This window comes from Nelumbo lutea, chromosome 2, assembly GCF_056320005.1.
Source record: "Nelumbo lutea isolate HS-2025 chromosome 2, American lotus-T2T, whole genome shotgun sequence".
Classification (NCBI taxonomy): Eukaryota; Viridiplantae; Streptophyta; class Magnoliopsida; order Proteales; family Nelumbonaceae; genus Nelumbo; species Nelumbo lutea.
Window position 1 is genome coordinate 53,062,644 of NC_142685.1, and position 21,633 is coordinate 53,084,276.

Consider the following 21,633-nt stretch of genomic DNA (forward strand, 5'->3'; position numbering starts at 1 on the left):
ATTGCTATTGTGCAGCTTACACTTGCACCTCATAGATCCTATTCTTACCGCATTCTCATTGTAATTGTGCCTGTCTTGTCAAGCCCATAATCTTTATTCCTTACTGGTGTTTGTTAGAAAAAGATGCAGAGGTGCTATTGGTTTTCGCTGGGCGGTTATATAGACAGACCCCCTGTTTCTGATAAAGTAGAGAAAACAAAATAGGTTTTAACCAGATGATTGCCATATTCTTTAACTATTTTTAGGAATTATAATAAATAAGTTTATGCAAATCTTGACAAACTTTACCTCAAAACATAATGGACCGATATGACCCATGAAAAGACAGTATAAAACAAAGATGAAATGCTTTTATGGGTCTCACCTTGTCTGTAACGTGAGCGTGTCAAAGAGTTGCATTAAGAGAGGGTAGTAGTTTGATAATTGCTGAAAGTGGTAGAGCTGAATGTCTTATAGCTTTGTCTTTTATTAAAGAAATTAAGGGTCCGTTTGAGATGCGAGTCGATATCTTTATTCATTATTTTCGATGGTTGCTTAATTGTTTTTATGTTGGGTTCAGTTTGGAAGGGTAAAACATTGTATTTTTTATTATTTTTTATTGTATATATTTGTATTTGTATTCTTTCCAAACTGAGTTTTGATAATTCTATCTCACCTCATGTTGGTTGCAGTTCTTTTTTTGTTCTCCTTTATCCATAGTCTATACTTTGTTCTTTATAAGGTTTTTTATCTGCGCTTTTTTGCTTGGTACTATGATTATTTCCTTGTATTCATACAAGTTTCTTAGTTTGAATGAAATATGATTCTTGCCTTAAAAAAAAAAAAAAAAAAAAAACTAAAGGTTCATTTGGTTCGAAGTCAAAATCAAAATCCTTTGGAATTGAAATTGAAATGGTATATGACTCTATTCCTATAGTCTGTTTGGTTCAGATGGGCATGGGAATGAAAATTGAAATCAGCATGAATGAGATTTCATTCCCCAAGGGACAGGGAATGGCCATTCCCTCGAATGGGGGAATGCCATTCTAACAGGAAGAGGAATGGAATTCTAATTCCACCCAACCAAATAATTGGAATTGGAATAATCCATTCTGATTCCAATTCTAGACCCCTATTCCTGTAAACTAAAACGGGGCCTAAGATGTTTGATGGTATGTTGATCATCAATCCAATTTCAGCTTCAGTCATAACAGACAAAGCAATAAACAGCTCAATTGATCCACTTCAACTGTTATCAAACAACACCTTATGCAGAAGAGTTGTTTTCTTGTTTTTTTTTTTTTTTTTTTTTTTTTTGCAAAGAATCATACATCTTTCTAGGAAGAATAATCAACGGATTGTAAAGAAAGCTTGTGCAAAAACTGTCCCTTTTTTATAAGTCCGAAGGCAATTTCATTGAGTTAAATCTTTCAATAGTACAGGTAAAAGAAACGGTGGAGAAACATACCAGGTATTTGGTCTAGAAATAGTACAAACATGTTTTGCCATACAATGAGCAACAGAATTACCCGTAGGATGAATAAAGGAGATATGGAACTGATCAAACTCAAGCAGCAACTTCCTGCAATCAGCCAAAACATGGTGCAGCCTCCAAGGGACATCTAGAGGTTGGTCCAACAGGAACTTAACAATTTGCTGAGCATCTCCTTCAATCCAGATCAATCTAATTCCTTCGTTAACAGCCAGCAATAAACCCTCCATAACTGCCATAGCTTCCAGAACTTCTGGGTGATTACGAGGTACGTTAACAACCCGGCCCAAGCAAAACTCTCCTTTATGATTTCGAAAGACAACACCAATGCCTGATTGTAAGTCATTGGATGCTCCGTCAAAATTAATTTTAATCTGGGTTGTTGAAGGAGGCATCCAGGAGGTGGGTGGATTTGAGACCGGACCCGTAGTCACTGTATGTTCAGTTTCCTCTGGGTTGGCAATTTCAGCGAACTGGGTCGAAGCTCTATTGATAATACTTTCAGGAATAAAAGGATCCCCACACATAAGGGACTTACATTTGGACTTCCAACCATTCCACATTAAGACGGCCCCAAAGCTGAATATGGATTTGTCATTATTTTTCCATAGCATCGACAACCACTCACCCAACTCCCTGAATTGCCCAAAGTCCATTTTTTAGCCCAAAACATAACCAAACCACACCGGCCTCATGGCGGGACATAGAAGAAAACATATATCGTCCAATTTAGGAGCATTTCTAGCCATGACAGCGCTGCTTGGTAAGCAATGGTTCAAACATCTCCAAAGAAAAATGAGAACTCGAGGAGGTAACTTACTACAGCTCCAAAACTCTTTCCAAGAGACATCGGGAAAAGTCCAGCCACTATTAGAGGAACACGCCTCATCCCTGCATAGAAAGCGGTATGGTGATGAACAAGTGAGCTAACCTTTAGGAGAGTGTGTCCAAACCCATCTGTCACAAGCGAAAGCTGGATTCAATGAGAGGGGAGTACGAAGAATAGCTTCCATAGTATTAGCATAAAAAAGAGCTTGAATCTTAGAAGACCACCAACGGCCAGTAAGTAGTTGGATCAATGAGTCATTCCCTCAAATGGGGGAATGCCATTCCAGTAGGAATAAGAATGGGATTCGGATTCCATTCAACTAAACAGTTGGAATCGAAATAGCCCATTCCGATTCTGATTCTAAACCCCTATTCCCACGAACCAAATGGGGCCTTAGTAAATATTAAAAATGTGTTTCAATTCCACTTAAAAGTCCAACTTAATAAACACTAATAAAAATAATAAATTTAAATATAAAAATAGTAATTGATAGTTTTAATAATATTATTAGACAACTTATGAGTTGAGACCTTAATAAATACTAATAAAAAATATTAATTGATAGTTTTAAAATGCCAACAATTAATTAAAAATCCAAAAAATTCTGAAAAACCTAAACATAATTAAAATATTGAAAATTAACAATATTTTATATTAATAAGGGTATTTATTAAAAATAATTAAAATGTATAATTAATAGTATTTTATTATTAAAAATACAAAAAAAAATATTAAAAAGCCCAAGCCAGAATTTATTGAAAAATATTAAAAATTAGTTGTATTTTTACTAAAAGAAAATGCAAATTAATTTTATGGTGACTAATATGCAAAAATAAATGATGAAAATACTGAAAATTATTGAAAAATACTCATATGCAAAAATTACTGAATAATTATAAAAAAACATCAAAAATTAATTAAGAATCTGAAAATTCTGAAAAACCTAAAGCTTAATTAAAATACTGAAAATAATTAAAATATTAAATTAATTGTATTTTATTGCAACACATACTGAATAATAATGAAAAATTAATGTATTTTATTATTAATAGTAATGTAATTAACAATAATTGTTTTAAAAAATCTAATTAACAGTAATTTTTATTTAAGCTATAAATAGTAGAAAATTACATTTAATTAGTTTTACAAAAGAAATTAGAAATATTTCTGAAAATATGATAATTTCCAAAAATTACTATATTGTAAATAAATACAAGAATTTAATAATTAAAATATTTTAATAGCTAACAGTATTTTAATAATTAATAATAAAAAGTAACAAATCATTTATAACTTAACCTAACCCAATTAGATTTATAAATTTGCAGGCTCAAGCAACTATTTTCTTTTGAGTTAAGTCTAGCTGAGATATGCACCATGCCCACACATTATTAGGGATAATCAAATCTGAAGTCTAATTGGGTATCAAACTTTTGGAGTCCAATGATGGCTTTAGTGGATAAGGCCCAAACTAAACAACCCCTAATAAGCTCAACTTGGAAGTTATATGCATATATGTTAAATATTATTATATAATATTTAAATAACAAATTTTATATTAATATATATATATAAATGTTATATATTTTTTATACTATACTAGAATTAAATAAAAATTTTAATTTGTAAAAAATCATAGTTTTATAATTAACATGGGCCACTTTATCAACAAAAAATGTGCAAGCTTGAGCCCAAGCCTAGCCCAACCATCGGGCCTAGATTTTGAGCCCAAGCCCAGCCCTTATATAAAGCCCGAAGCTCAAGCCCGAGCCCGAAGCCCAATCTGTACACAAAATGTCTTATTTTCAGTATACTTTTATAAACTAATATTATATTGATTTAGTAATAATTTATTAAATTAATAAACTAATTTATATTTCCTAATAGTAAATTGATATTTAATAATAATTTAAGAAGCATATATATATATATATATATATATATATATATATATATATTATATAACATAAATACTTTTTTATATATGTAATAGTATCGGGTCGGGTTCGGGCTCGAGCTCGAGCTCGAGCTTGGTTTATTTGAGAAAGCCCGAGTTCGAGCCCATGGGCCAGGCTGTCGGGCTACCCGACCCATAAATAGGTTTAATTGCATATATAAACAATTGTATACATCAAAAATCATATGAAATAAAATTTTAAACATCTTTTTTATTTTTATTTTTTAAATGGACCTCTCATAGCTTGGCCCAAGGCTCGACCAATGGACTAGCTCGACCCATGGCACGGCATGGGCCCGTGCGGGCTAGAGCCATGGGCCGTGCCGAACTGACCCCCCAAATTATCCCAGGGGAGGGAGGCATGACCTAAGATGCCTCGTGGGCACAGCCCGCACCACATGCGAGTCATGCCATGTTGGCCCAGCACAACTTGATTTACACCTTTACTTGAACCCACCCAATATCGGGGACGGAGAGAGGAAATTTGAGGATTCCCCATCCTTGATGAGGAGTGGGGTGCATTGCCCCTGAACTCGCCCCGCATTGAGGAGTAGTTGCCTTGCCTTGAACCCACTTGACACTGGGGACGAGGTGGGGATGGGGTAGAGTGTATCGATTATGGGGTAGGGATAGGGATGGGTGCTAGGGGTGATCATTTTAGCCCGGGCCAGAAAATCCAAGCTTAGGCCTAGGTTTTTTGTTAAGGCCCAACCTGAGTCTGGGCCCACATCAAGCCCTCAAAATTTAGGGTCGGGCTTGGGCCTAATTTTTTAGGCCTGATCCAGATATTTATAATATATATATATATATATATATATATATATATATATATATATATATGTTATTTAAAAATATTTGATAATTGATGCTTTATATATTAAATAGAGATTAATAAAGATTTGTACGAGATTAAAGATTTTAATCCTATATTCTTAGATCTTGCAAATTTTTAATCTAGTATTTAATAAAATATATAAATTACTAAATCATAATCTTCTCGGCTCTCTCTCACCAATTTCACAAAACGACTGTCGCGCCCAATCTCCGAAGATGAATCTTCTAGTGATGAAGGCTCCATTAATGAAGATAAATTTGTAGTTTAGAGTGGTTGCAAGTTTTGGGTAAAATTGAAGCCATTTTCATTATTTTATTACTTATTTATTTACAATAATTTGAACTATTTTTTCTTAGTTTGTTACTGTCTTTTTTATTTCACTTTTTATTTGTAGGAGTTGAATGGAAGATGGAGCCCCTTATAGAGATGTTTAAAGTCCTTTTGTGGATATTACATGACAATTGATGGTTATTTTTTGATAGATATTATATGTTCTAGGCTGATTTTTTGTTGATAGAAGAATTGGTTTGTTAAAATTATAATTTTTAGCATACTAATGACCAATTGAAACTTATAAATTACAAGGTATAATTATTTAATTTCTTTTATGTTAGAAGCTTTTATCTTGATATTAAGTTTAAAGTTTCTTGCATGTTATTATAGTCTCCACGACAACAAGTGAAAATAAAAGCACAATTGTTTAATTTTGGAACTGAAATACAATAACTAGGCCCAAAATCTTGGCTTGGCCCAGCCCAGGCCCATGTCGGGGCAGGCCCATGCTTATATTTTTAGGCCCATAATGTGGGTAGGGTCGGGCCCGGGCTTAGCCTATGGCCATTGTTATGAAGGCAAAGCCAAGCCCGGCCCATGATCACCCCTAATGGGTGCCCTACCCTAAACCCACCTAGTTGTCATTCCTATATATTTGTTAATTATTAGTGAAATTAATAAAAATTTTACCTTTTGTAATTATTTTTATTTATTTAAAGTTAATCAAAATTTCATTTAAAAATAATAAAAATAACAACAATTATTAAAATTACTACAAATTATTATTTTCTATAAATCAACATTAAATGAAAAATATTTCATTTAAAAATAATAAAAATAACAACAATTATTAAAATTACTACAAATTATTATTTTCTATAAATCAACATTAAATGAAAAATACAATTATTAACATTTTAGATATTAACAATAACTTTGAATACTTTTAGTTAATTAACAACAAATTTTGATTATTAATTTAATATTAATTAATAGTAAATAAAATTATTAAATCTTTTAGACTATTAGATCCAATTCAATCTAATGAATACTTTGCACCATTTTGGAACAATCTAATTCAATGTCCGGACTATCCAATCTATTCAAATTGATTTTAATTTAAATTGGTTCTAATTCAAACTTGGTCCATTGACACCAACATTCTTATCTTCTATTAATGGACTAAATATAGGTTAAATATGATCCAATCCAATATAAATTCATTATGGGTGGACAAACACCAATCTAATTTAATAAATACTTTGGATCTTAAATCTAGACTAGTCTAGTTCAATATATCTTATTGGTCCATTCAATTTGTCCAAATTGATTTAGATTTGGATTGGGTCCAACCTAAAAGTGGTCCATTAACACCCCTAGTTCCCTAATAATGGAGGTGTATCCAATTTTGTAGTAAAGTTTTTTTTTCTTTTCAATTGACGTGAAAAGGGCTTGAGTGTTGCACATCCAAAGCTCATTTATGGAATCCATCTATCTATCTATCTATTTATCTATCTATCTATCTATATATATTAAAGAAAGTTCGTCATGCGACAACCCCCCACCATTCAGACACGTGGCAACCCCATTTTTCTGGAAAAAGGTATTTAAGAAGGGGTTATTTACATTTTCAAATAAAATTCAAAATTCAAATCACTCTTTCAAAATATTTATTAATAGATGCATGCTTAACCAAATAAGAAGCATACATGGTGAGACCCATTAAAACTACCACAAACACAATTCAAATATTTACTTCAGAAAAGTACGGACAGGCCTATTGCAGATTTCTGAATTCGCCTGCAAATTTATAAACATTCAAAATGTTAAAAACCCACATTCTATGCACCCATATCTACCCGTAAATTAGCATCAATTCTAAATTGACACCTATCCCAACTGTACTTTGAGCCTATGAATTATGACCTTGGGCTAAATGGTCATTCTCCTCCCTTTCATTCAAAATCTTAAAATAGATGCATATTATATATATATTGAGAAAATAGATGCATAATCAACCCAATAAAAAAATACATGGTGGGACCCATTAAAACTATCATAAACTCTGCCAAATTGTCTCACACTTCTCAGCTAATTGAAATTAATTGACATTTACTCAAAACCGCAATTATTGAAATTTGCGGCTAATTGAAAATAATTGACATAGGTCATTAAAGACAAATTAAATTGATTTGTTTTTATAGGCAAAACAGGTATTTTTTAAGTCACCCATACAATCTACGGGTATACATAAATTGACCCATTATGTCTAACCTATAAACTATACGGGTCATACAATTCAACTTGACCCGCTTTTTTGATAAGCCAACTTGTCCCCTTAATTCAATAAAAAAATTATTACTTAAATTTAACAATTTATAGGCACATAAGTTAACTCATTTATGTTTAATCTGTACACGATATAGGTCATTGAATTTAAATTGGCCCCTTAATTCAATTAAAGTTAATTACTTTAACTTAAATAATTTAATACAATTAATAACTTATCTAATTAAGCTAAATTAATAACTTAGTACATAAAATTAATTATTCAATTCATTAATACATGTATGTAATTAATATATAAAATATACATTATTAAGTTTATAAAAAGAAATACAAAATGATCCAATAAATATTAAAAATGATTATTCCAAAAAAGAAAATGATTGAATAATTAGTAAAATGGTTAAATAACCAAATGAAGCTAATAATTTAATTTAAGTTAATTAAAATGTGATAAAAAGTTAAAACCAACTATTTAAATAAATATTAATTGAGTATGTATTATATGTATATATGTGTGTATTAATTCTTAACATTACCTATATTTCTATACTCTCATAAAATACTCAATTATCTAATGCTTCTTAAAATATCTCCACCTTCTTAAAATACTAAAATAAAACTTACCATACAAATACTGAATCACAAACAAAATAATAGTTGCCCTGTACTTAAGATTTGACGTAAGTTAAAAAGAAGAAAAAACATAAAATGTTAATTGCAAATTAAACCTGATTTAATTTTCTAACTTAAATGAAAGCCAAAATTAAATTTATCATATGAGGATAAGTTGTGGTCTCAAATGGAATAATAAATTATATGGGCCATTCTTTTAGAAAGAATCTTTTAAATCAAATAAAAATCTATAAAAATGAAATAGAAAACCTAACCTAAATTTTTAAGATAAAATATTTTAAAAAATTGAAATAATTCAGATCATGGACTCGTACTTAATACAGGGGTCATGCCTAGTTGAAGGAAAGAAGATAGAGCACCATAACACCGTTACGGCTTTTCTAGCCAAAAAGTAAAAAGAAAAAAGAAAATAAAATAAAAGACCACAGACGTTGGGCGGGGCAAAGGAAAGCCAAACAGCTTTCAATTTGTCAAAGTAGAACACCTTTTATGGGTCAAAGGCTCAGCAAAGCTCTTAAATCATTCAATTACGAGGGTGAAATTGAAAATACTGAAAACACAAGTATTTTGTTAATAAATAAATAAATCGTAGTCATTAATTAATTAATTAATATTAGTTAATGGAGTAAGTTGATAAGACGAGTCTACATCAATATTAATCTTTGGCTTATCTTATCTGTATTCCGCATATTATAGACTGCTTTGTTGAACGTTGAAACAGGAAGAGGACGGGAGAGGTGGAGGATATTTTTTTTATTTAAATAAAAAAAAACTCAAATATTTTGCCCAGTCTACGCTAGAAAACGACTTAACTATAATCGTAAGTCGTAACTCTGCCGCCGACGTATTAACCATTCATCAGAACGGGGTTCCGAACCAAATTGTTCTGTAAAAAAATTAATTAAAAAATATAACACAGAGAGAGAGAGAGAGAGAGGGAGGGAAGAGGTGGAGGAGGAGGTGGTGGTAGGGGTGGTGGAGGGGGAGGAGAGGAGGAGGGAAATGATGAGGTGGAGAGAAAGGAAGAGAAAAGCAGAAAGCTGGAAGGAAAAGGTGAAAAGGCAATTTGCTGCTTATACGTAGAGAGAGATAGAGGGAGATACAGGAATATGTTATAAGAGAGAGAGAGAGAAATTGCTTAATCAATTATTTTATACTTTTAATATAACAGAGAGAGAGGGAGAGTGAAAACTGAATACACAGACGAGGGGGAGAGAGAGAAAGAAAAACCTTGGATCGACAGATCCCCTCTCTTTCTCTCTCTCTTTCATTCGCTATACAAAACCCTTTCTCGCTGTCATTCTTTTCTCTTCTTTTTTGTGCTTCCTCAAAACGTTCCTTCTCTCCCTCTCAAATGAAAACCCTCCAACCCTGTGGTTTGAGAGGAATACAGGCCGTCTGATCTCTGATTTTCTTTTCCTGTGCCGTTAGATCTCCGGCAATGGGAGCCTGTTGCGCCAAATTCTCCTTCTGCTGGTGGCAATCTAACCTCAAATCGACCAACCTCGAATCCTCCGATGCTGGTAAATGTTTTACGTCTTTCGACTCTCCAGATCTTCTCTGTCTGCTTTACACTGAAAATTCTGACGACATCGACTTCTTTGGTTTTCTCTTTTTGTTCCACGGGTTAATTGTTTGCAGAGGGCGGTGGCAAAAACGACCGTGAATTGTTGCCGGGTTTCAGTGAGTTCAGCTTGGAACTGCTAAAGGTTGCTACTTCTGGCTTCTCTGCCAATAACATCGTTTCCGAGCACGGAGAGAAAGCTCCCAATGTTGTTTATAAAGGAATGCTTGAGAATGACCGCTGGATCGCCGTCAAGCGTTTCAACAAGTCCGCTTGGCCCGATTCTCGTCAATTCCTTGTTCGTTCTCTCTCTCTCTCTCATACAGACACGTTCCTTATGGTTTTCGTTTCTATCTGCATTTGATATGTTTCCTTTTCCTTTAATATTGTTGTTGAATCTTTTATTTCTTTTTGAATTTTAATTAATTTGGTCGTGCCGCAGGAAGAAGCCAGAGCGGTGGGTCAGCTTCGTAATGAGCGGTTGGCGAATCTGATTGGATGTTGCTGTGAAGGAGATGAGAGATTGCTCGTTGCCGAGTTCATGCCGAATGAAACCCTTGCTAAGCATCTCTTCCATTGTAAGCTTTTATTACTCTTTAAGACAGATCCCTTAAGACTTTTTGGTCCTCGCGATATAATGTAGGGTGTAGACATTGCTGTAATTTCCACTGTTGCTGCGCTTAGTGGAAAATCTAACATGAAGAACAGTCCTTTATTTATAAATTTCTTTTGGGCTGGGTGGATTGGTGGAAATGGAATGCATGAGATGCCAAACTTTTAACAAGAAATGTGAGCTTTAATTGGTCAAAGAATAAAAGTAGACTGCTTGAGCCTTAATTGGACAAAATCTAAAAAATCCTCTTGCTAAATGCTTAAATTGATTTTTCCTTTATCAAATTTAACTTTGGACTCTTCAATGGTTCTTATGTGTATTGTTCGGCTGAAATGGTTAGGGGAGACCCAGCCCATGAAATGGGCCATGAGGTTGAGGGTTGCCCTGTATTTGGCACAAGCTTTGGAATATTGCAGCAGTAAAGGGCGGGCGCTGTATCATGACCTCAATGCTTATCGAGTGTTGTTCGATAAGGTAAGTTGTTTCTCCATATCTCTTTTACCTGTTTCCACTTCCAAAAGATCATCTTCTTTTCATTGTCCAGTCCTTATCGTAGTCAGCACTTGACAGGATGGTAATCCCAGGCTATCGTGCTTTGGCCTCATGAAAAATAGTAAGCTACAGTACCAACTTGGCTTTTACTCCTCCAGAGTACTTGAGAACAGGTAAACATCCTATGCAATAGAAATAATTGGTTCAAGGATGGTGGTCCTTGGAGGCTGGGGCTAGAGACACCCTAGCTCTCATCAATGCAAACGTGTTTTGGATCTCTAGGGAATTAAATATTAGCAGACAGTCTTGCAAAATCTGGTGCTCGTTTGGATATTTTGAATAGTGATCAATACTTGCCTATGTAATTTTTGAGGAATCTTCACTGCTCTTTGCTTTCTCAAAAAAGGCCGGGGGGGGGGGTACACATACACATGGTGGGCTCTAGAAATATTTCTTCTTGATCTGCCATGACAGTTCCATGACTTTGGAACTATCAGCAATGGCAACTATTTCCTAGCTAGGATGCATAGCAAGTTTTCAATGATACTTTAGCTCAAAGGTATCATAGTTTCATAGGTAGAGAACGGTTTCTCACTGTTTTCTAATATAAGCTAGCAGACAAGATTTAATCATTATATTGGATATTTCTCCAAGTGGACCAAATGAGCAATTTCTTTTCTCTATGAATAGCTCAAATGGTGCCTCCCTAGATCAGTAGGTTGTTGGTTTTATTTCTCAAATCCTTTTCTATGTGTATTTCAGATTTATTTTTCTTCAAATCCCAACAGATGGTGGATAGAATAGCCAATATGTTCAATTTGAGCAGATGCTATTGTTTTGTTATTATTTCTTTGGCAGGTAGAGTGACACAAGAAAGTGTAGTATACAGTTTTGGCACTCTTTTGCTTGATCTTCTCAGTGGGAAACATATTCCTCCAAGCCATGTAAGCTTTCCTGTTCCTTCTAAGCTTTGTGGTAACTCACTACTTTTCTCTAGATATGCTTTGGGACACTTGACTGCAAAGTTAAAAACTGTAAGCTCACGGTCATATTGATAGCCCAAGCAATGTTTTGAAATTGTAATCATATTGTAAATTGTAGAGAAAGTTGAATCAGTTGAAAAATACTCGTACAGTAATTCAGATAATGCAAGAAAAGAAGAAAAGAGAGAAAGAGAAATAAGAAGAAAGAAGTTTCAGCAATAGGTTGTGGAAGAAGAAAAGAAGGGAAGAGAGAAAAGAAGAATTCGAACCTCTCTCTCTAGCTCCCTTTCATTACTTTTATTAATAATTCTGAGTACAATTACTTGGATGGACAGCACTAAAGAAATAATTAAAGAAAATAAAAGAAGGCCTTTAAGGCCCATTACTAAGAAATATAACTTTTAAATATTACTTAAAAGAAATAAAGAACACTGAGGCCCATTCGGTCCATTCTCACTACACACCCCTCTTCAAGCTGAGCATAGATGCCAATCATGCCCAACTTGCTTACATAATCTTGAAACTTTGCTTTTGGGACTCCCTTAGTTAGAAAATCTGTTAGCTGCTCTTCTGATGCAATGAAAGGTAGGCACACCTCTCCTGAAGCCACTCTTTCCTGTATAAAGTGTCTATCTACCTCAATGTGCTTAGTTCTATAATGCTGAACTGGGTTGTGAGTAATGTTAATAGCAGCTTGGTTATCAGTTATCACAATACAACATCAGTGGCTCGTCACATGAAACACCCATCTCATTAAGGAGAGATCTAAGCCATAACAACTCAGAAACACCATAGGCCGAGGGGTGGATTCGAGCTGAGTCGAGCCAAATAGTACTAGGCTCGAGCTCGAGCTCAAGCTCGGTTCGAGCCAGAACCTTGAGCTCAAGCTCAGCTCGAGTAAAAAATGCATAAGCTTGAGCTCGATTTTAAGAAAAAATATTTTATAAAATAAAAATTATATATAAAAATTTTATTTTATATTTAAAAATTTAAGAATTATAATAATTAATAATTATAATATTTTTATTATATATATTATTTTCTATAATTTTATTATCGAGCCGACTTGCTTAATAATCGAGCCACTGAATTGGGCTCGAGCTCGATTGAAACCAAGCCTAGCTGAGCTTTTCACGAGCCGAGCTCGAGCAGCTTGTGAAAAGCTCAACTCGTTGATACCCCTACATAGGCCATAGCTCTATACTCTACCTCAATTGAAGATCTAGCAACCATTGATTGCTTTTTACTTCTCCAAGAAACAATATTTCCGGCTACCATAGCATAATATCCTAATGTGGATCTCCTGTCATCCACATTTCCTACTCAATCAACATTTGTATATGCTTCTACCTTCATGTGTCCATGTTTAGCAAATAATATACCCTTCCCGGGGGTTCCCTTAAGGTAGCATAACACCCTTTCTGCAATAGCCATATTTGTGTCTCTAGGAGCATGCATGAACTGGATGATGACACTCACGACATATGAAATGTCTGGACGAGTCATATATAGATAAAGAAGTTTTCCCAATAATCTTTGAAACACTCCCCTGTCAGCTAAAAGTTCTTCATTAGCTGAGAGTTTATGATTCACTTCAATAGGGGTAGAGGTAGGTTTAGCACCAAGTTTTCCAGTCTCAATAAGAAAGTCTAGCACGTACTTCCGTTGAGAAATAAAGATACCTTGGATCTAGCAACCTCAATGCCTAGAAAATACCACAACTCCCCTAAATCTTTAATTTCAAATTCAGAATTGAGAAACTTCTTGAGAGCACTAACTTCTTCTGTATCATTGCTGGTAACCACAATATCATCGACATAAACTATAAGAAATGTCATCAGAGTGCCTTTTTTCTTAACAAAAAGGGTATGATCTGATTGAGTCTGAGTATAGCCGAAGTGAACAAGAGCAGCCCTAAACCAGTCAAACCAAGCACGTGGAGATCGTTTTAGGCCATAAAGTGATTTCTTCAATCTACACACCTTACCCTGCATTTCCTTGCCATGTATACTAGGAGAAAGGGACATGTATACCTCTTCAGTGAGATCACCATTCAGAAATGCTTTCTTAACATCAAATTGATACAAAAGCCAACCATATCTCACTGCTAAGGATAAAAGAACTCTCAACGAAGTCATCTTAGCAACTGGAGAAAAGGTCTTAGTATAAGCTATCCCATATGCCTAGGTATATCCCTTGGCAACAAGCCGAGCCTTATACCTCTCAATTGACCCATTTGCACAATACTTGATAGTGAAAACCCACTTGCACCCAACAGGTTCCTTCCCAGTTGGCAAGTCAACAATATCCTAGATATTGTTTTTATGAAGGGCTTCTATTTTAGTACTCATTGCATCCATCTCTCCAATCTGGTGTGGCTAAGTCTTCTGAAACAGACTTTGGGATGGATTGAGAGGAAATGGAGGCTAGAAAGGCATAATAAGATGGGGACAACAAGCTATAGGAAAAATGTTTGGAAATACAATGAGTTGTACATTTCCTCTTACGTTTTCTTAAAGCAATGGGTAGGTCAAGGTCTGGAAACGAGGGTGCTGGTAGATGAGGTTATGGACACGTCCTCTCTTTAGTAATCGGGAGCGCCTGAGACTCAATCGGAGGTGTGGGATCAACCTCTGTTTGCCTTAGCTTTTTTCATTGGTACCAACTCTGGAGAATAGGATGAGTGGAAACAACTGGAGGACAAGTAGGAGGAGGGGGAGGAGCAAGAGGGGATGACCTCAAAGGAGAAGATCCATCCATGGGAATGGGGGTAAATATGGAGGGTTCAACACAAGACTCAACTGGAGTTGGCAAAGGAAGGGATAAAGAAAACAACTTGAGAGATCTCTCCTCCTTAGAAGGATGGCTATAAAAAGGAACTGACTTTGCAAAGGTGACATCCATGGAAATAAACCAGGTGCCACTAATTGGATCAAAACAATAGTACCCTTTCTATGTGGAGGCATAACCAAGGAAGATACACTTCTGAGCCTTGGGGTCAAACTTGTGTCTTTTGGAATTGGGAATGTGGACATAACAAGTGCAACCAAGGTCTTTCAGAGGAATAGAGAAAATCTCAACATTAGGAAAGAGGACTCCAAAAGGAGATTTTAACCCCAAGACTCGAGAAGGCATGAGGTTAATAAAGTAGGTAGCTGTTAAAATTGCATCACCCCAAAACTTCACAGGAACATGGGTAGCAAAAAGAATGCTCCTTGCAACTTCCACAATGTGTCTATTTTTCCTCTCCGCTACTCTATTTTGTTGTGGAGTGGGGGTACAAGAAACTCTGATGAATAACCCCAAACTTCTCAATATAGGAGATAAGGCCATTCTCAAAATATTCCTTAGCATTGTCTGATCGGAATATTTTGATGTAGGTATTAAACTGAGTGAGTATGTGTTCATAGAACTGTTGCACAAGTTTAGGCACTTCAGCCCGAGAGCGCATAAGGTAAATCCAAGTATATCGTGAAAAATCATCAATAAACAGGATGAAATATTTATGTCCACCCATACATGGTAAATGGTAAGACCCCCCACACATCAGAGTGAACAATATTAAAAGGAATAATTGATCTTTAATTCTTTGAAGGATAAGTGCTCTTACAATGCTTTGTGAACACACAAGACTCGCAATGAAGACTTGATGGACTAATTCCTTTAAATAACTCTGGAAACAACTGACTCAATGAAGAAAAGGACAAATGACCCAAACAACTATGACATAACAAAATATGACTAGTGGACTCAAACAAATGTAGTTCTCTTAGGTTGTACTTGGCTCTGCTTAGGCATGTCTAACAAATAGATCCCATTCGCCTCATGGCCATTCCCAATCACCTTCTGAAACTCTGTCCTGAAAAACACAATATGAAGGAAAAAAGGTCACACCGCAATTTAGGGATTTAGTCAAATTACTAACTGAAAGCAAATTGGTGTTAAGTTTAGGTACATGAAGAACAGATGATAAGATCAAGGCATTAGAGGTCTTAATGTCTCCTTTTCCCGTGAGAGGGGCTAAGGAGCCATGAGCAAGGGATATCTCTCCTCCAGTTTGCTCCATTGAGTAAATGGATGCAAACGATAATCAAATTAGGGCTTTACTAGGCTAGATTTACTGTTCTAAGCAAAAAACAACCTTTTAACCCCCCTAAAATTAGGGTTTCACAGGGTCTTGCGGGATGGGGAGAAAGAGAGAAATTTCAACTGCCCCTTCCAAAGGTTCTAGAATTCAATCCAACCAAAACTGCCCCTAATAGAAATCGAAAGGCTTACTCTGATCCCTAAGCGCCTGGTTCAAACTGTCTCTATGACCTGTAACAAGGATTCTCCAGTTATCTAGGGTTTTCGGGAAAAATCTCCATGAACCTGCCCCGAGCTTCAACTAAGGATGAAAAACCTCCACAAAACTCTCCAAAAACCTTCCTAATTGGGATGCATAAGTAGTTGATTGATCACGATCAGTTCTCCATACACACTATGTATGGGCAAAGAAAGGAGAAAGAAGTCGAAAGTGAGAACCTGCTCTGATAATGCAAGAAAAGAAGAAAAGAGAGAAAGAAGAAGAAAGAAGTTTTAGCAATAGGTTGTGGAAGAAGAAAAGAAGGGAAGGGTGAAAAGAAGAATTTGAACCTCTCTCTCTAGCTCTCTTTCATCACTTTTATTAATAATTCTAAATCTGAGTACAATTACTTGGATGCCCTTAATGGGGTGGCCAGCACTAAAGAAAATAAAAGAAGGCCCATAACTAAGAAACATAACTTTAAAATACTACTTAGAAGAAATCAAGAACACTAAGGCCCATTCGGCCCATTCTCACTACAGAATCAAATCGAACTGTGAATCATATCATAAATTGTAAGATTATTTTTATTTTTTACAAACTTGTCAAAAAATTAAATATAGATATATTAAAAAGTTAAATATATGTAGGAAAGTGACTTTACCCTATTATTTATCAAAAAAAAGAAAGTGTCTTTACCCTATTTTTAATCTATATCTACTGTATATGTACTTAAAATGATAGAATTTACCACTTATACAATAGAAACCTAAGATGATATAATCAAATTTGACTCAAAAACCAAACAAATCTAAAAATGGCTCTTTAACCTACATATGATGGAAAATAAACTCAATTTCTAGTCTTAAATAATCTACATAAATCATTTTCTAGTAAGACTTAAAAAAGTCTCCCTTGGCAAAACTAAATATAAACAAAAAAGAATAACAAAGTAGAGAACTAATCCTTAATTGAATTTATTTGAATCATAGAAATTCTATAAATCGTAAGGTTTATGAATCAAAACGTAGGATTCAAACAAAAATTGTAAGATTTTCACAGAAAAGGATTCAGACCTAAGATTCGAATAAAAACCCATGGGATTTATGATTCAAATTGTGAATTGTATCATAAATTGTAAGATTTTGACAACATTGAATCTAAGAACTATTAGCATCTTAACTACCATTCATTTGCTGGGAAGGCTGAAAGAATGTCCTTAAGGGCAAATAATTACATGCTCTGCTGGCCCATAATGCAAAAAAACATTCAGCAAAGCTCAAACTTGGTTGCATATCAGAATGACAGAATCCTCTGCACGTGTGCATTTGTCTTAAGTAATTGGGTCTAACCATCTATGTTCATACTTAGTCATAGGTGCTTACACATGCATGCATGGGAATGTATTCTGCTAACATTAAATGCCAGTGCTTGATTCTTGCTGCTTTTCTTAAAATAAAACTTCCAAAATTAGAGATGGGACTAACTATATATATTTGTTTTCAGGCACTTGACTTAATACGTGGAAAGAATTTTTTGATGTTGATAGATTCTTGTTTGGAGGGTCACTTTTCTAATGATGATGGAACTGAATTGGTTCGATTAGCTTCTCGTTGTTTACAGTATGAACCTCGTGAAAGGCCAAATGTGAAGTCCCTTGTGACTGCCCTTGCTTCACTTCAGAAAGACACAGAGGTAAATAATATTACTGTAATCTGTTTTGAACATTTAACCACCCAACTCGTGTCTGCATGCTTGAGCAAAAATGATAGTGCACTAAAATGTTTGAAACAATGCCTAGACATCTGCTACCTTGTGGATATTTTTTTTTTCTAATTTTGGAGACAAAACTACAAAATTTGGAAATTGCAGGGCTAGGAAGATTCCTTGCCCCAATTCTGTTTTCAATCTAAAGAAACTCTGATTCTTTTAGGTTCTGTTATGGTGTAAATCTCCTCATCAAGTCTCATAACTTGTTAAGGATATATACTATATTATCCTATCAAATTCTCTTATTTAGTCTTTATAGTTTATAATTGTCATTAAAGTAATAGTTGGACAAACATTTTTTTTTATGCACAGTGCTGTTGGCACTTTTGGAAAAATACATATATATTCTCATTTCTTGTTGTTTTGCAGGTCTCTTCATTTGTCTTGATGGGTATTCCACAAGGAACTGAATCACAGTTGTCATTAACACCTTTAGGTGAAGCATGCTCCAGAAAGGATCTTACTGCCATACATGAAATATTAGAGAAGGTTGGGTACAAAGATGATGAGGGTGTTGCCAATGAGGTTAGTGACCATCTATCCTGAATTCTAGTTTTCTATTTCTCATGAGCAGTAGCTCTAAGTGGTTTTCCATTTAACTATTATTTTTTTATTAATAAAATTTTATGTTACCTTTTCAAAAAATAAAAACCAAACTAGTATTTATTTATTTATTTTTTGAAATCTATCATGCTGCTCTTTTAAGCCTGTGAAATGACTCAGCAGGCCAGCAAGTGTAACTTTCCCCACTAAGAATAATGACTTCTGTTATAGTAGTAGTGCCTTTTCTATTTTGCAATCAGAGCATTTGAAACACATTTTTCCTTCAGTCACATGCATGGACACACTTATAGACATTCTAAATTACAAGGAAAAGGAAAAAATAGGTACTGATCTACCATGAAAGATACTGAAATTTGAGTTTGAGACTTGAATTTAACTTCTATTGTATAAGATTATAAGTTAATTTGTATTATTACTTGAACTGAATTTCCCTATGTCACTTTACTGTTAATATTGATGATTATTGCATATCCTGCAGCTTTCTTTTCAGATGTGGACCAATCAAATGCAAGAAACTTTGAATTCTAAGAAACGGGGAGATGCTGCATTTCGTGCCAAAGACTTTGCAACTGCCATTGATTGTTATACACAGGTAAGTCCTTTGCTTGGGAATTCCACTAAACTTTTATCTTTCTAAGCAGAAACTCCATTTGGCTAGGCAAGCTGCAAAAGTATATCTGCATCAGATACCAACAAATTATCAGACATTTATTGGAAAGTCTGACAAAAAAAAAAAAGCGTGGAACATAGTCTGGAATTTAGACTAAAATTAGATTTCTGGCACATGCTTAGATCAACAAGTTTGCACCAGAAAGTTCCGATGTTCAACACGTTTTATTCATTGATTTTCCAACAAAAAAGAAAATGACACATTTTCTTCATTGACAATTACGAATGATAGACATGAAAGAGTACCTTTTATAGTCTGTACAAAGAAACGTATTCTTCTAGCACCTTCTGTTTCAAGACCATAAACTAGTTGATCTAGGAAATATTGGAAATAGAGGTTCAGTGTGGATGCCAAAGATCTTGCTTCCCGATACGCCCCTCTAGGGGTTGTATTGGGTCAGACCATGGTTCAAAGGGTGGTCGGGACTTAAACCAATCCCTCTGAACTGGTTTTGAAAAAAAAAATAGAACATAAAAAAAGCACCGATACAAGCTGATACGCCAGCCTGCGTCGATACTTTGAACCTTGGATGCAATAAGCGTTGATAGAAGAAATTATATGGACTATGCAACTTTTTGACTTGTGAAATAGTACATATTAATTCTCCCACCCCCACCCCCACGGCTTGATAAACACTTAATTTGTAACAAGCCAAGGGAAGCGTTGTAATTTGGCTCTTTTGCAATGAATCTCTCTTTGCCAAAACACACACACACACACACAAAGGAAGTACTGGGTTTGGATGAACTTTGAGTTGTTGATTTAAAACCTTGTTCTAGAATATCTTCATCAATTCAAAAGAGTGTAGCTTGTTCTTAGATGATGCAATATCATGGACATGGATGGTATTGGATTATTATTATTATTATTATTTGCATCATCGATTCAAAAACCTTCTCTTTTTGATGGAGATGTTATCATTATTGTTTCAGTATGGATGTAAATGCACCTTTGATCTGATTGTTGTGCAGTTTATTGATGGCGGGACCATGATATCACCAACCGTGTTTGCTAGACGCTGCTTGTCATACCTGATGAGTGACATGCCACAAGAAGCACTTGGTGATGCTATGCAAGCCCAGGTGATATCCCCCGAGTGGCCTACTGCTTTCTATCTTCAAGCAGCTTCTCTCTTCAGTCTTGGGATGGATACTGATGCTCAAGAAACCCTCAAGGACGGTACAGCTTTAGAGGCAAAAATGAATAGAAGAAACTGAAAATGTATAGGATTTTTGGTTCTTTTTTTCTTGCTTTCTTTTCCTAGTCAACTTTGTTCTTTGTTCTTCGCTGTTGTATTAATCTTCTTCCATTTTTTAAGGATCCTTCTCAGTTCTGAGTTTTTGGCACACGTGAGGACTCTTCCAAAATCTGAAAAGCTTTTGTTGGTTCTAATGTTTATTTTACATCGTCACCATTAATTCATTGGTTTCCATTTTCATCCTTTTCTTTTGTCATGGGGGATTGTGGTCTCATCTCACATCAAATTTACCCATTTCTTGATTTTAATTTTTGTTGTCTAAAAGCATTTCTACAATGGAAAGTTACTTTGTTGGGGTCTGGATAAATCGAATGAACCAAATACAATCTAGTTGCTTGATGTATGCACATTTTCCTCTTCTCGCAAGAAATCGAATTTTGAGCTCTAAAAAGCTGTTATGATGATGCTACTTAATCCGCGAAGGTGCGTCACATCATGAACTTTGGAATGTGGCTGTCGCATTAATGGATTCGTTTCTCAGCGCCCCTGGATTGAGTGCCCTTCCATTTGAACAATTCAATTAACTGTGGTTTCATGGTTAGAATACTCAGAACTCGGGATGCTAGACACAAAAGCAAAGTTCTGTTCGGTATTAGTGTGATGCTGAAATCCTTAGGAGAACATAGTACGTAGTACCCGTTGTAACAAATGCGAATACACAAATCATATAACAGGCAACACCATTCAAGTTTGCTCAAGCAATCCTCATCCAAGTCTAATGGTAGGGATTTTAGCCACTACTCTGCTCCAAAAGGATAACCCACTGATCCATTAGATGATTAGATTTCATCATTGGACTGAGAATACCCTTTGGAATTGTAAATATGAGATCGATATTGAATGTTTTGGTTCCATTGCTGTTCCGTGGAATCAGAGAGGCATCGGGAACCATGCCCGTTCTCCGACGGGACATCAATTAAAGCTGTGTTTGGTTTGAAGGATAAAGTAGGGAAATCTTTACAAACCTTGTATAAGTTTTCCTACATTTCCCAACCTTTTCCTTCAAACCAAACTTAACCAAAGAGTTTGTGTTGAGCTTTCATTTTCAATTTGCCCATTGCCGAATACTTTTACTCTTGCTGTCGCTGACATCGAATCTGAGTCTGAATTAACTATTCCCAATTCTTAATTCAAAAAATAAAAAAAA

The 21,633-nt window shown here is 34.9% G+C and overlaps 2 protein-coding genes across 2 annotated transcripts; one reads left to right on the forward strand and one right to left on the reverse strand.

Moving 5' to 3' along the window:
* Positions 1–1,392: 1,392 nt before the first annotated feature.
* LOC148870711 (uncharacterized) lies at positions 1,393–2,127 on the reverse strand. Its single transcript, XM_088969987.1, has one exon. It carries the CDS (start codon positions 2,125–2,127, stop codon positions 1,393–1,395), a length of 735 nt encoding a protein of 244 aa, XP_088826113.1.
* A 7,051-nt stretch (positions 2,128–9,178) lies between these two features.
* Positions 9,179–20,668, forward strand: LOC148870712 (serine/threonine-protein kinase BSK5-like). The gene is given in 11 exon segments (XM_088973874.1): positions 9,179–9,810; positions 9,929–10,149; positions 10,294–10,429; positions 10,805–10,938; positions 11,035–11,078; positions 11,080–11,129; positions 11,815–11,900; positions 17,731–17,919; positions 18,364–18,519; positions 19,037–19,150; positions 20,200–20,668. Coding segments are annotated over 11 exon segments (1,458 nt in total). The 5' UTR covers positions 9,179–9,728; the 3' UTR covers positions 20,446–20,668.
* The last annotated feature ends 965 nt before the right edge of the window (positions 20,669–21,633 follow it).